This window comes from Cibotium barometz, chromosome 66, assembly GCF_041138505.1.
Source record: "Cibotium barometz isolate CiBa-2024 chromosome 66, ASM4113850v1, whole genome shotgun sequence".
Taxonomy (NCBI): Eukaryota; Viridiplantae; Streptophyta; class Polypodiopsida; order Cyatheales; family Cibotiaceae; genus Cibotium; species Cibotium barometz.
In genome coordinates, this window is record NC_141111.1 from 7,926,425 (window position 1) to 7,940,275 (window position 13,851).

Below are 13,851 nucleotides of genomic sequence, written 5' to 3' on the forward strand. Positions count from 1 at the left end.
TGCAACTAAGTAGAACTTAATTTCTAATTTTGTGAATTCATTAAGAAGAGGATAGATCTTTCCTCTTGTATTTTTTGAGCTTTCATATTCATCATAAATTATGAATGGTTTCATTTTCTATGTTTCTAAGATTAAATCATTCATGAAATGCTCTTTGTTTATTTTTCCTATAGCATAAGCATCTAATGTATAGTTTGTGAAGTCATTAAGAAGATGATATATCTTTTCTCTTATATTTGTGGAGCTTTCAGATTTCATCATAAATTATGAACCATTTAATTTTCTAAGGATTCTAAGATTGAATCATTGATGAAAAAGCTCTTTTTCTCCTTTTCCTATAGTACAAGCATCTAATGCTTATGGATGTGATCATATGTTACATCTCTTTCAAGTTTCTAGTATATGTGTGTGTGTGCAATGTGCATGCATGTGTGTGTGTGTGTGTGTGTGTGTGAGAGAGAGAGAGAGAGAGAGAGATTTTACATATCTTTCTAGCATGTTTAGTGTAAGAGTACATGCATGCACGTGTAGTGTGTGTGTGTGTGTGTGTGAGAGAGAGAGAGAGAGAGAGAGAGAGAGAGAGATTTTACATATCTTTCTAGCATGTTTAGTGTAAGAGAACATGTATGCATCTGTTGTGTGTGTGTGTGTGTGTGAGAGAGAGAGAGAGAGAGAGAGAGAGAGAGATTATGAATCCCAAAATTTTGTATAAGGTTGCAATTTGAAGCCCATTTGTGGACTCCAAAGCTTCATTTTTTTTTCCATGAAGCCTTACATTAGGCATCAAATTTAAGGCCTGGTCGGCTCTAAAGCAACGCACTACTATAAAGATTCTTTTCTCTGACAGCCAATTGGCCAATAAATGAAGTCGGTGGTGTTAGGTGACAGCTGGCACCAGCTGCCAGGCTAGGCTAAAGCGACACACTGCTATAGTAAAGCGACGCGCTGCTGTAGGGTAGCAGCACTGTCAAATAGTTTGACAGTTTTCTTGTGTCATCAATACTTGTTTGATCTCTATCAGAGGCTTTTTTGATGTTTTTTTATTCTGTTTTGACATGAATGGATGCAAAGAAACAAGATCTAACTACCTATCACATCAAAAATGGAAAACAAACAACTTTTTGTACTGATTTAACACTTTTCTTACGATGGGACAACTTGAATCCGTCACTTCGAATGTCAAATCACACCTAAAAAGCAGATTTCGTATTGTTTTTTTCTTGATTTCAACAACTACCAATCGAAAGCTAAGCTATCTACGCAACTTTTAACAACAAACAACACTTTTCACCATCAAATCACTCAAATCTCTCAAAAACAGTCTGTGCGCCACCTCAAGCTTCTACACTTGAAACGAGTGGAGCATACTTAACGACGACGACGCCAAAAATGTTAAGTCCTCTGCGTCGGTGACTCACGTCGTTGGGATCATCCAAGTACGCCGCGAGAGAGTGCTCACCTCCTCGCTACTTCCGGATAGGAGCCAACCACACAATCAATTTCACGAATGTCACTTTCGCAGCCCCCGGTTTGTTGCTATCGCGATTCCACAAATACACGTACTAGTAGGAAGAACATGTTCTTGTGGTTCTACTCTTGATTTAAGAGTAGGTTCTTGTATCATTGCCTTCCCGTTTTGTTGTTGAACTGCCTTCGGTCGCCAAACCATCTTCTTGACATCAAATTGTTGAGGAAGAGGTTTAGATGGCTCTTTGGTAAATGGCCCAGGAACATAGGTGACTTTGGGTACCCATATAAAAGTTTTGCCTTGGTAGTACCCTTGGGCCTTAACTTGGATACCCATAACTTTATTATTTTATTTGGCCTTGGAGGTGTTTTCTTTCGTTGCGACTCAGGCTTATGGGTGTGGCTACGAGACTGGCATGGATGATGAGGTTTGTGTAGTAGCCACAACTGATCATTGCCTTGGTAATAACTTTGGCCTTTCAGTAGGTCTTTTCTAACCCATATTTCTCTTGTTGATACTTAAGTAATCGGTAGTATAGCATGGGGTATCGTCTTGCAAGACTTATATGCCACTTTCTCTTGAGCTGGAGCTTCTTCGATTGCTACTCAAAATGCGTTGAGCCGAAACATAAACACTATGAGCGTGGCTTGCAAGTCGTTTGGTATATCCAAGTAGACCAACATTACCCTCACATACATACTTAACAAACAACGTCAATCCTGAAAATTGAGGTCTCATTGATTGTGGATCTAGAGGATATATTGATCCTTCAAGCCAAAGATCTACATGCTTCTTACCAGCATTTCTTTCGTCTTGCAACACATGTTCTTGCACTCTACCAACCTCAGTCTGCTTGTACAAGGGGGCATATTCACCCTCTAATGAAAATGTATATCCCGCTTTCTTCTCGTTCCTGTATCCTATATACACACATTGCAAGATGAAAATGTTAACATAACCACATAATTCGAAATGGATCACAGTGTCGATTGGTCAACTACAAACGTTGCATGGAACAAATCTCCATATCGTTCTTCACTACTGCAGTGTACACAAGCCTTAAGGCTTGGCTTTTGTACCTTGCTTCTTTTTTTGCTTCGGGTGGAGTGGAGATAGAAAGATGCACCTTCAGTCTTTTCCAATATTGCAAATGCTTGTGCAAGGCTTTGGTTTACGCAAGGTAGCATGCTAACATATAATGCGGATGCAATACAATTTGAATCTTCCATCAATGCTCAAGGGAGGGAAAAATGCGAACGGAAAGATTTTGAAAGGTTCGTGCGAGATAAAATTTAACAGGTGCAGGCGTGTTTACTACTGAGTACTGAGCAGGCACACAAATACAAAGAAATTGATGTTGAGTAGTTATGGTTGTAGGCAGCACGTTTTGGATTTATTTGCAGCTATATTTTTTATCCTTAATATATTCTCGTGAGATATGTGGAAGTCATCATAAAGTACACTTTTATAATATTAGTGCATTAACCATTAACAATTCAAAAACTGATATTAAAGATTCCAAAACAAGAGAGAGAGTCGTATTATTTTACTATTTTTTTTGGCATATTCTTCTACGATATGCTAAGAGAGAATGCGCTTACAGGGCCCTTTTCGAGCCCATATTTTTCCTAATGGTTACGTGTATTCTCATTTCTGAGAGAGTGTGTGAGAACTTCGAGTATGAGTGATTAAGAAAATCCGAGGCGGCTTGGTTGTAAGCTTATTGGCTGTGCCTCATTGGAATACAAGCACTCTTTCCTTTATTGCAACATCCATCATTTATATCTTTCGCACTTTAAGTTTGTGGCACGCATGTTCTCTCTGCCGTCATCATACGGTTCTCTGACAAGAGCAGCCCCGATTCTCTGTGTTTATTTATTGTTGATTCTCGTTTATTTATTCCCAAGCACCGAGTCCGAGTTTGTGAGACCAAGCATCGAGCATTGTTTGCAACTGAGTTCTGCTTGTAAACGAGTTGTAAAATTCCATGCTCAAAGTCGAGTGAATAATTGTTGGGCATCTTCTTGGATTGAGCAACAACTATAGTGTGACCTATTGTGGTCCTGTCCACCACAGTGATGGACACAATGTAAAAATCAAAGCTGGATTTCTTAAAGGGCTCGAGCAGCTACCAATGTTAAACTGTAGGCACAAAATGTGGGCTAGTTTGAATCACACAAGCATAAATATGAGTGGCTACTACAACTAATAAAGTAAACTAGTAGGGTCATGTGGCATCACAATATGATAATAATAAAAGTGCATAATCTATGTGCTAGATGACATGGTTCACTAAGCTAGCCTGAAGAATAGGCTAGATTTAACCATGGTGATGATGAATCAAACTCTAGACTAGGCTATAGTTGATGCTGTGATTTAAATTTTCATGAATGACATCTAATGCAACCTAAAAGGTTGGGAAATCTACAAATACTTAGGTGATACAAATGATTTAATGGACTAGAAGATAGAAGGAACAAATGGGTAGCAAATAGAAGCCATAAGAATAGTAAAATTCATCAAAATTGGGGGACTAAACACAATATTATCGTGTACTAAGAAAAATTAGAGTAGACCTTTAAATACAAGAACAATTGTGCATAAACATAGTAGTGTACAAGCTTAATGGTCTATATCCGTGGACTTGAAGGACCTATAGTTCATACCATGAGTAAATCCAAGTTCTATTTATGTGTGCATGCAATTCAAGAAGTCATATTCCCCACTATGAACTTCCATCGTCATTCTCAAGCTCATTTTTTTTTTTAACGAGCTAGTATCTTAATAGGAAAGAACCTATAGACCTTTACCCTAGCCTTATTGTTTTAAATAAGCCCTAGGGAAATACCAGACAACTCGCTTAGGGCTACAAGCAATGGGGGTAGACACCAAGGACCATCGTCCACCCTCATCCTCAAGCTCATCGTCTAACCTTGTCCTTAAGCTCATCAGCCTCGCTTGTCTTCCACCCTATGCAAGCTCAACTCCTTACTTTCTATTCTATCTCTTGCCTTGGTTTAGTCCCTTGTTTTTGTCCCCTGTATTTAGGTCCAAAAACACCTACACCTTACCCTGTTTATTGTCAGTGTCCAAGTGGTGGCTCTTTTTTTCCACCATGTGTCAATGTCATCCCAAGTGTTATACTCCATCTCGAGGGGTTCACGGCAAAAAAAATTTAGTGTATCACATGCATTCAAAAGGAGGGGTATTTTAATTCAACTTTTAGGAAAAATTTAACAGGATTAGAATAACGGGAGGGGTTTTTTAATTCAACTTTGGAAAAAAATCCGTTAGTTCAAAGTAAAGAGGGGTGTTTTTAATAGGGGAAATATTTTAGCTAAGGGGTTTTTAAATACCCCTTGCACGCACGTGATACACAAGGTTTCTAAGTAGTGCACCCCTCGAGTACTATGGAGTGGGAGGAGCTAATATCACAAAATGTGAATGTGCACATCGTACACATATGGGTTTTTTTGACAATTTTAGTGAGATCCATTGCTCTAATGAGCCAAGTTGGTGGGGGTTTTATGGTGGATTTCCTTCATGTTGACCCTCAAAGGCAGCCCTTATTAAGTCTACATATACCTATGGCTCCCTCATACAATCCATATCATAGATGCCTTTTGTTATATTTGGGTACCTTCTCATACCGACTCCCTATAATTTACTATTTTGTACTAATGTTGTACACTTTTTGAAGGTACACATGTATAGCGTTGAGGTTAATAATAATACACAAAGAACTTTTCCCTTTTAGATAATAAAAATATAAATAGTTACAAGGTTTGACTCCTCTTTTCTTCTCCATAGTTAACAATCCTCCAACTAAGTGAATTTTGATTATTATTTTTTAGTCGGGGGTATCCCTTATCCCTCAATGTTGTCACAAATTGTTTTTATCCCTCGATGTTGTCATAAATTGTTGTTATTAGCACTGTCCTTAAGGTATGGTAATGGAAGCATTTTTGTTCTTGTTAAGGTCATCCTTAACATTTGGGTTCTACTCCTACATGCTTATTTTTTGTCAGTTGCCTTTGTGTTACAATGCATGCATTTGATTTTCTTTGTTCATACTCGTGACTTCCATATGTACATGATTGTCATAAGTTGTTATTATTAGCACTTCCCTTGAGGTAGTGGTAATCAAAACCTTTTGAGTTCTGCTAAGGTCGGCTTGTTCTTGTTACAATGGATGCCTTTGATTTTCTTGTTCATGCCCAAAGTTTCAATATGTATAGCCTTCCTTTTCCATCTTTGACTTTCTTTGGAAAAAATACTACCCTCCACATGCATTACCACATTGTTTTGATTGGTTGCTTTTTATGTTGTCTTGAAATATTAGTTTGAAAATTGGATTTTGTGTTATAATGGATGCCTTTGATTTTCTTGTTCATGCCCTAAGTTTTAGTATGTCTAGCCTTCCTTTTTCATCTTTGAGTCTCTTTGGAAAAAATCACTACCCTCAGCATGACTTACTATATTGTTTTGATTGGTTACTTTTTATGTTGTCTTGAAATATCAATTTGCAAATTGGGTTATAGGCATCGTGGAATAGGAAACCTTGAGATTATTTGTCTTTCAAATAAGAAATAGTACTTATTTTCCCACTAGTTGTTACTTGGGCAAGTGGTGCATGGAGCATATAAAAGGCCACATGTCCTCCAAGTAAAAGCATGATTAGATGTAGCCAGTCTTGGATCTAAATGTGAAAAATGCACACTCCAAAATGAAATGGAGTAAAGATAACTTGTTTAAGGTATGGGTTCCATGCAAAATAACAAAAGGTAATGTAATGCATGGACCATATAAGTTTACAAAATTGAAATTTATACCCCTAGTTTTAGATCTTTCCTTTTCAAATGGTTGCACCTAATCATGCTGTAGTATCCCACTAAGAACTAACATGGTGGTAGTCATAGCATAGGGCAATGTGTCCTCTACCAAGAACTAGCATGGTCGGGTAGCAGCATACTCCACCCTCCATATCCCTTTAAGACCTACATGAAGCCATGGTCCCTCCTCTAAAAACTAGCATGGTGGTAGTGTGGTGGTTATAGTAGCTAGCTATACAATACACAACACTATGCATCGAGTTAGAACTACCATGGTTGAATGCACGATCCCAGATGTCATGCAATAAAACATTTTTAAGGAGAAAGGAAATCATGAAAGAAAAGTGACTAACTTATCTTACATGGGTGCATGCCAAGAGTTTCCTAAGGGTGGTTGCATGAGACCGAAAGCCTAAAATTTTTGGATCTATGGTGGTTCTCAACTTGCAAAGTAGGCATATTCATCATTCTCAATATGGATCCATAATCCTAGACATTTGGAAGGGTGCCAAGGTGGGTGCATTTCATGTAGACAATCAACCAATTTCAATCCTAGAATTAGTTGTACAGGGAGCACACGTTGATTGCCAACAATTTAAGTCTTCTAATATATCTCATTGTCAATAATCAAATGCGCAGACCATGCCTACCCACTAACTAGCACCCACATCCTATCACAATTCACAAATGCCCCCAAAAAATTGCTACAACACCCTAGCATATTTTGACCATTCAAATTGGCAAATTATGTTCATTGGCACTTTGCATCAATTGTATTTAGTTATTTGAGAATTATTTATAATCTACATATATTCAAGAAGGATTGTGCTTCTAACGAAGGTGGTACAACCTATTGGAAATGACCAAATATTTAAGGTGCTAAAAAGATTCCTTATGCAAAAAGGCATATAACTTTTCTTTGTATAATTGTTGAATATGTTGGCTACCATTTGCTTTAATTTTTTTGAAAAAAATCTATGTGGGAGAAAAGAGAAGCTATAGCTTCCCAAAGTGAATGGCATGCCGTCCTCTCATTGAAAATCTTCAGGAGTTGGTACTCCTTCCTCAAAACTCATAGCTTCTAACTTCTACAATAGTCAATAATTCATTATTCCTCATATAAGTGTCCTCCCATTGGTCATCCCTTCTAAGGCTATAGAGTAATGCATTAGTATCTTGGTTAGATAGCCCATCCAAAGTGTGCAAATTTGCTTTTCTAAATGTAGTTGTAGTTGCCCTTTAGAATTCATATTTAGTTCAACCTTTGTATAAACTATTGTAATGCAATAAAGATAGTACTACTTTGCAACTTTTGTTTAGCTTGAGGTTCATCATTTAGATTCTATCAAAGGTCTTAGGGGGGAGTTTTGGATATTACTAATTAGTAGAAACATCTTGATTGATAGTTCCATGTATATTTCAGCTCTTTAATCATATTCTCCATAAGACTAGAATGATCACAAGCATGGCCAATAAATTTTGGAGTCACATAAATTTGGAGAATGATTTTAAAAGCAAAAGAATTGAGTAAAGGTGAAGAATTTGGCAGCCAAGTACATCAAGACTTAACCTAGCAAAGAAACACACAGGATCACGTGATGATTCAATATTGAACAACATGATAATCTTGTCTAGCACATTATTGTTGCAAGATACATGAGAGCTCACAAATTTTGAATGGTGAGACAAGAGTTGATATATGTGGATCTTGTCTTGAGACATGTTGTTTCTCTTGGTTGGATTCTCCATTAGGTTGTTCGCTGTTGTAGAATTTGCACCCCCACATATCTGCAAGGAGTGCTGAACGTTATATTCAAGAACAATTTACTCATGCAACTGTAAGAAAAGACTAACTAACTTAGGTTATATGTGTGCATGTGAAGGGTGGAGGGTGGCTGCATGATAGCCAGAAAGAACAATCTTTTGGTCGACAGTGACAAAGACATTTGCATCACTATCCTGAGTCATTGAAAGGTGCTAGGATTGGCCATAGAGCCTCCCAACGACGCCAGCCAAACCCTTTATTAGTCGACAAAACTTAGAAAGTGAATGGGATTTGGATGTAAAAGGAGGAGTACCTGCCGAGCATCATGACAGTGGCTTGTGGATTGGCTCCAGGGGAGGTGAGGAAAGTGGAACCGTCCACGACTCTGAGCCCCGTGACGCCGGTGACACGATAAGTGGGCCAGTCCACGACCTTGCCGAGCTGGCAGCCGCCGTGGTAGTGCCAGATGGTGGCCACCTTGTTGTTGCAGAAGAGAGCCATGGCAGTCGGGTCAGCGGTGTTGCGGGGGACCAGATTGCCCACAACAGACAGCCCAGCGCTAATCCCCTTGGGTAACTTTTCCTCCCACCACAGGTATGAGACATTCCTCACGGCCTTCGATCTCACCACCTCTCCCACCACCTTCATCCCCATAATGCACTTCTCCATGTCTTCCTTCTCCTTAAAGTAGTTGAAGCTCACTGCGGGATTGTCTCTCACGCTCTTGCTTTTCAGCCTTAGCCTCCCCCTCGACGCAGGCCCGCTCACCTTCACCAACAAAAACCCCACCCTGTCCCTTAACTCTTCGAAGATTTCAGGCTGTAAGCTCATAAAATGCTCATATACCGAGCTCACTGCATTTGGATCGATCCTTTCTCGCGGTACCAATACGCTCCAGATCCCTACTAACGCTCGGATGTAGTTTGCATCACCCCCGCTTAGCGTCTCGATGAACGTGTCGAATGCTGTTTTTCCTACTACATCGATGAGCGACGGCGGAAGCGGTTGGCGGAAGGGCAGTAACGTAGGCACGATAGGATTGTCTGCCATGCCTTCTCCGACGTTCGGAAGGTCTAGTATCGGGTCGATATTTAGAGAACGAAGATACTTCCTTGGACCGATCCCGCTCAGGAGAAGCAGCTGGGGACTCCCTAGTGCACCTGCAGAGACTATCACTTCGCCACCTTGAGATAAAGAGGCCCGATGCACACCTCCTTGTTCATCAACGTACTCTACTCCGGACGTTTCCGGAGGCCCATTGCCTAACACGGAAAGAGACAAAGATGGCCGGTCACGTAAACTGTCGATTTCAACAGAACCAAGTCAGCCAGTAAATCACTGATCGCAGGGATGAACACCTACGCACCTGGATGGAACAAGATCTTGCCGACTTCTGCAAACAGCAGAACGTCGATGTTTTCAGGCTTCGCATAAGCTAGCAATTCCTGAGCCGACCGCCGATTGCCATTGCTATCGAAAATGCTGCCACTGGTCTTGGTCCCATACCTATCATCCAACGTAACTCCGTTATCTGGCAGCACTCCGGCCTGCAGAAGCCCCACGCGCGCAGTGGCCTGCCAATCAGGAAGCTCCGAGGGAAAGCTGACGAGCGCCTTCTCCACCCACTCGTAAGATTCCTTGACAAGACGCTCGTCCCACCCAACTTCCTCAATGTATGATGCGCTAGCCCGCGTGTAGAACCCAACGTTTATACTGCTTCCACCTCCCAATACTCTTGCTCGATGATTGGCCACTCCTTCCTCGGATGCAAAAGCTTGAACCGGGGAGGTGCTTGAGTTATTGTCAATGATCTGCAAAAAAAAATTGCTTTGCTTGGTAAGAAAGGGGTCCGAGAAGCCCCCACGTTCTAAAAGCAGGACCTTGAAACGTTGTGATAGCGTGGCAGCTAAAGGGCATCCAGCTGTGCCTCCGCCCACGATGACGAAATCGTATTCCGAACTCGGGGACGAGAAAGATGCGTTTTTTACAAAGGAAAAGCTCGAGATACCTGCACAGGGAAGACGAGTATCCAAATGTGAAATCAGCAAATGCGCTTTGGAGAATGGACTGAAGACATTGGAGAATGGACTGAAGACATATCTGCGGCATACCAGCTGTACACTGACCAACTCGTAAAGCAGCCGCAACCAGCAGAGATAGTATAGTTATGAAGACAGCCATGTTGCACGAACTGAGCTAGCAATCCTTGAGAGGCTTCCTGTCGCTCTACAACTCGATCCACCGTTCCAATTTGTAGGGATAGAGGTTGAAAACTTGTGCAGAAGATCCCCAAAACCTGTCAGCAACTTCAATGAATACGTACCTGCAGGATTGATCAATGAATACTTACCTACACCCTCGATAGTGCAGGCGCGAACATCAAGGAAATCACCATCGCTTTTTGTGCTGGCTGTACGAATGCGAGCTTTTCCTCGAGTAGTTGAGCCTGTACTGCGATTCCCGTTAGGACAGGATGAGCTGGACTGGGACTATAGTGAGATGCCTTAAATAGTTTGGGTTTGGTACACCGTCCCATTCACTTTCTCCGACGGTGGCCTTAAATAGTTTGGGTTTGGTACACCGTCCCATTCACTTTCTCCGACCTGCATCTACGGTGGCCTTTTGAATTGTTGGGTTTGTCACATCTAACTATCTGTCTCGTGGGCAAACGAGAGGAGGGAGAGGGCCACGAGAGGCAGGAGAGGGCAACCACGTGGTGGGCAAAGGGGATGGACGAGATCATACTCAGATATTCAAGGTTCCACATATTTACACATGTGACACGAGCATGTGTTTGTGTGTGCATGCATGTGTGTCTACAGTGGCATCTATCCGTGCATCCAACGAAATGTAGCTGCTAGCAGTATAGCCGCACTAATAGATGCACCCATCACTTTTTTGAATAGTGCCAAAAATGCGTGCCTCTGCGACCCCTTTCATTGTTGCATTCTGTCCAAATTGTTCCATTCTGTCCAAATTAACCGCTTGATGGCAATTGGCATCGTAATGATAGTGCTCCATTTTGTGGTAGTGCTCCATTTTGTGGTCCATATATGAGGTGGCATGTGCATTTACTATTCCTTGTGCCGTAGGTGGTTTCAATTTGAAAAAAGATAGTTTTGTTCCAAGAATACGATGGAATTTGAGAAGAAAACTGCCATGGTTGGGGAGGGTGAATCGTGTGGTGCGGCAGGGCTCGGGAAAAGGTAGGTTCACTTTATCCAAGACCTGCTCGCGATCGCCATGGGCTGGTTCAATTCCGGACGAGGAGGCTTATGCCGATTGTTGATTTTTTTTCTCAAAAGGCTTTAGGCCGGTTCGCACGCGTGGGAGAAGGAAAAAAGCACTACTCACATAATTTGAGAAGGTTTTAAAAATACAATATATACTATCTTGTAATATATGCTATATATATTCACTTACTATTTCAGTGAATATATATGCTGCTGGAGTTTGAAATAGTAAGTGAATATATATATTCTATATATATTCAACCTTAAAGTTTCAAACTCGATTCTCGAATCTCCCTCTATTCTTCATCCTTATCTCGATTCTCCACCAGGCAGTGTGCCACTGGCCAGTGGTGCGGCGTGCCCAGTAACGGTTAACCTTATCTCCAGACTCCACGAGTCCACCGTCACCTCAAGGCTCAAGGCTCACCTAACCCTGACTGCAAGTCTGCATGTTTATGGTTCTCTTCCACAATCACCAGCAGCCAAACCTCCATCTCCTGGCCGAACGCATCAAGGTCTCCAGAGTCCAACTTCCATTGCCATCCAAGCTTGCTGTGCAGTGTGCACACTGGTGACTGCAAGGAGCAATCGCCCTCAGACTCCAGAGGCTCAGATCAAGCCTTCAAGGGAAAGGCGGCACCATCTCAAAAATCGAGCCTGGGCCCTGCCGTGGGATCGAACTTCGAAGCGTTGTCCCTTCCACTTCCAGAGATCTGCATTATCGAAGACGAACAGAGCGGCGAGCCTGTCAACTTTCAACTTTCAAGGTAAAATTCAATGTTCTCTCCCTCTATGCAGCCGCCAGCGTAGTATATGCTAATGGTTCAGAAGTCTGAAGTATTTCCTCAGCCCATGTCAACACTGCCATGGTGCCCTCAACCCATGTAATCACCTTCTCCTCCACGATATATATCGACACACTCCGTAGTTCCTCCTTTGCATCAGTACAGGAAAGAAAGAGCTGTAGCCGCCAGCTCCTTGTTATGATTGTCTAAGGTTCCCTTCTTTCACACGCAGCAGCTAGAGCCTGGCGCCGCTTGTAGAACATACTAAGCATGTAAGCATGTACAACATACTGCACATCATTATTATCTCCATCTACATGAGATAATTTCTACATGATGTTCCCCATGATGGTTTCTTCAATTGGCCATCTAACACACATGCTTTTTGCTTGCTATCTAGCCACAATGCCATGCTGAGGCAGCTATGAGAGGGATGCTATGCCAACCTAGAGTTAGACAGCCATTGTGTTCTTGGACACATCTCAATCAGAGCAACTTCCATGCTCTCAGGAGTTTGATGACATGCCTCCAATGAATCAAACATAGTGCAATAATACTGCAAGGCTTTCATAAACCTCTCTTGAAAGACTGGGCCGTTGTGGTCCCCTTCTTGCTCTACCACAGTGACTATTTTTGGGTTCAAGCTCTTCATTGACTGCAGAACCTCATCTATGGGGGTGTGAGAATTCTCAGAATGGAGTAGGCAGTGAAGCTGCAGGACTGAGTTAACAGCCACAGCTTCTCCTTGCTGCACATGAAACATCCATGGCTTCACATCATCAAGCTTTGCAGCCACAATGCGTCTGACACTGCACAGACTTGATGTCCATAGAGGAGGGCTCGATGGAGAGCCACGGCCAACCACCAGCACTAATGACAGTATACCTGATTTGTCTTCGATCAGTTCTGCAGTTGCTAGAAATGCAGAGATGTCCATAATTGGTGGTAGATGGCAAAGATTTCAAAGAGGGCAAAGGGCCCCTTTAATTCTAAAGTTCTTGGTATAATATTTGATAGTTTTTTGCGATTGAGTTTATAGCATGGGAAGTTTAAACATGTAAGCTGATTTGTTTGTTATAGTGGCTTTGTGTCAATGGAGCCCAACAATGTTGAAACCGGTAAAAGACAAGGTATGAAAGATAACAAAAAAAGGCAAGGTACGCTTCTCCAGTGGGCTGGTCGGATGGCTTCAAAGGTTAATGGCAAAAAAAAGAAAGGTGATGTACAAAGTCAGAATACTAATTCATCTAAAGCAAGTACTACTGATGAGGTGTTGTCTAGTTTGTCTTTGCCAGAGAGATTAGAGCTTCAAAGGAGAATAGAAGCAAGAGCAGCTTTCCAGGAGAGTTGGCTTCAAACATTTGATTGGCTTGTCTACGACGAGGAGAAAGCTAAGATGTACTGTAAGTTTTGTTTAAAGTATCCCCATCACCATAGTGCATATTCAAAGGATGGTTCCATTAATTTTAAGTTTAGTAATTTAAAAGCACATTGTAGAACACTTTGTCATGCACATTCTATGGAAGCAGTTCTACTTGAAGGGAAGGAAACTATTCAAACTAGCATGAAAAAGGTTGAAAATTTTAAAGATGAGGCATTGACAACTCTCTTTAAAGTTGCCTATCATATGGCAAAAAAGAGATATGCTTTTGTTGGTTTTCCAGATATGATTAGTCTTTTACAGGATTGTCGTGTGCCATTCTCAACATCCTTGTATAATGATGACAAGGCTTGCGCAGAGATGGTATTTTGTATTGGTAAGTGTTTG

The 13,851-nt window shown here is 41.4% G+C and overlaps 1 protein-coding gene across 3 annotated transcripts; it reads right to left on the reverse strand.

Moving 5' to 3' along the window:
- Positions 1-7,902: 7,902 nt before the first annotated feature.
- On the reverse strand, positions 7,903-10,542 carry LOC147602724 (protein HOTHEAD-like). Of its 3 annotated transcripts, XM_086797710.1 has the most exons (5): positions 10,177-10,542; positions 9,946-10,073; positions 9,432-9,876; positions 8,379-9,327; positions 7,903-8,088 (listed from the first exon to the last, which is right to left on the reverse strand). In XM_086797710.1, exons 1-5 carry the CDS (start codon positions 10,244-10,246, stop codon positions 8,049-8,051), a joined length of 1,632 nt encoding a protein of 543 aa, XP_086653836.1. In that variant the 5' UTR covers positions 10,247-10,542; the 3' UTR covers positions 7,903-8,048. The 3 variants fall into 3 exon arrangements, with proteins under 3 accessions (XP_086653836.1, XP_086653835.1, XP_086653834.1); XM_086797709.1 differs by having other exon boundaries at positions 9,432-10,073; positions 10,192-10,541; XM_086797708.1 differs by having other exon boundaries at positions 9,432-10,073; positions 10,177-10,540.
- Between the last annotated feature and the right edge of the window lie 3,309 nt (positions 10,543-13,851).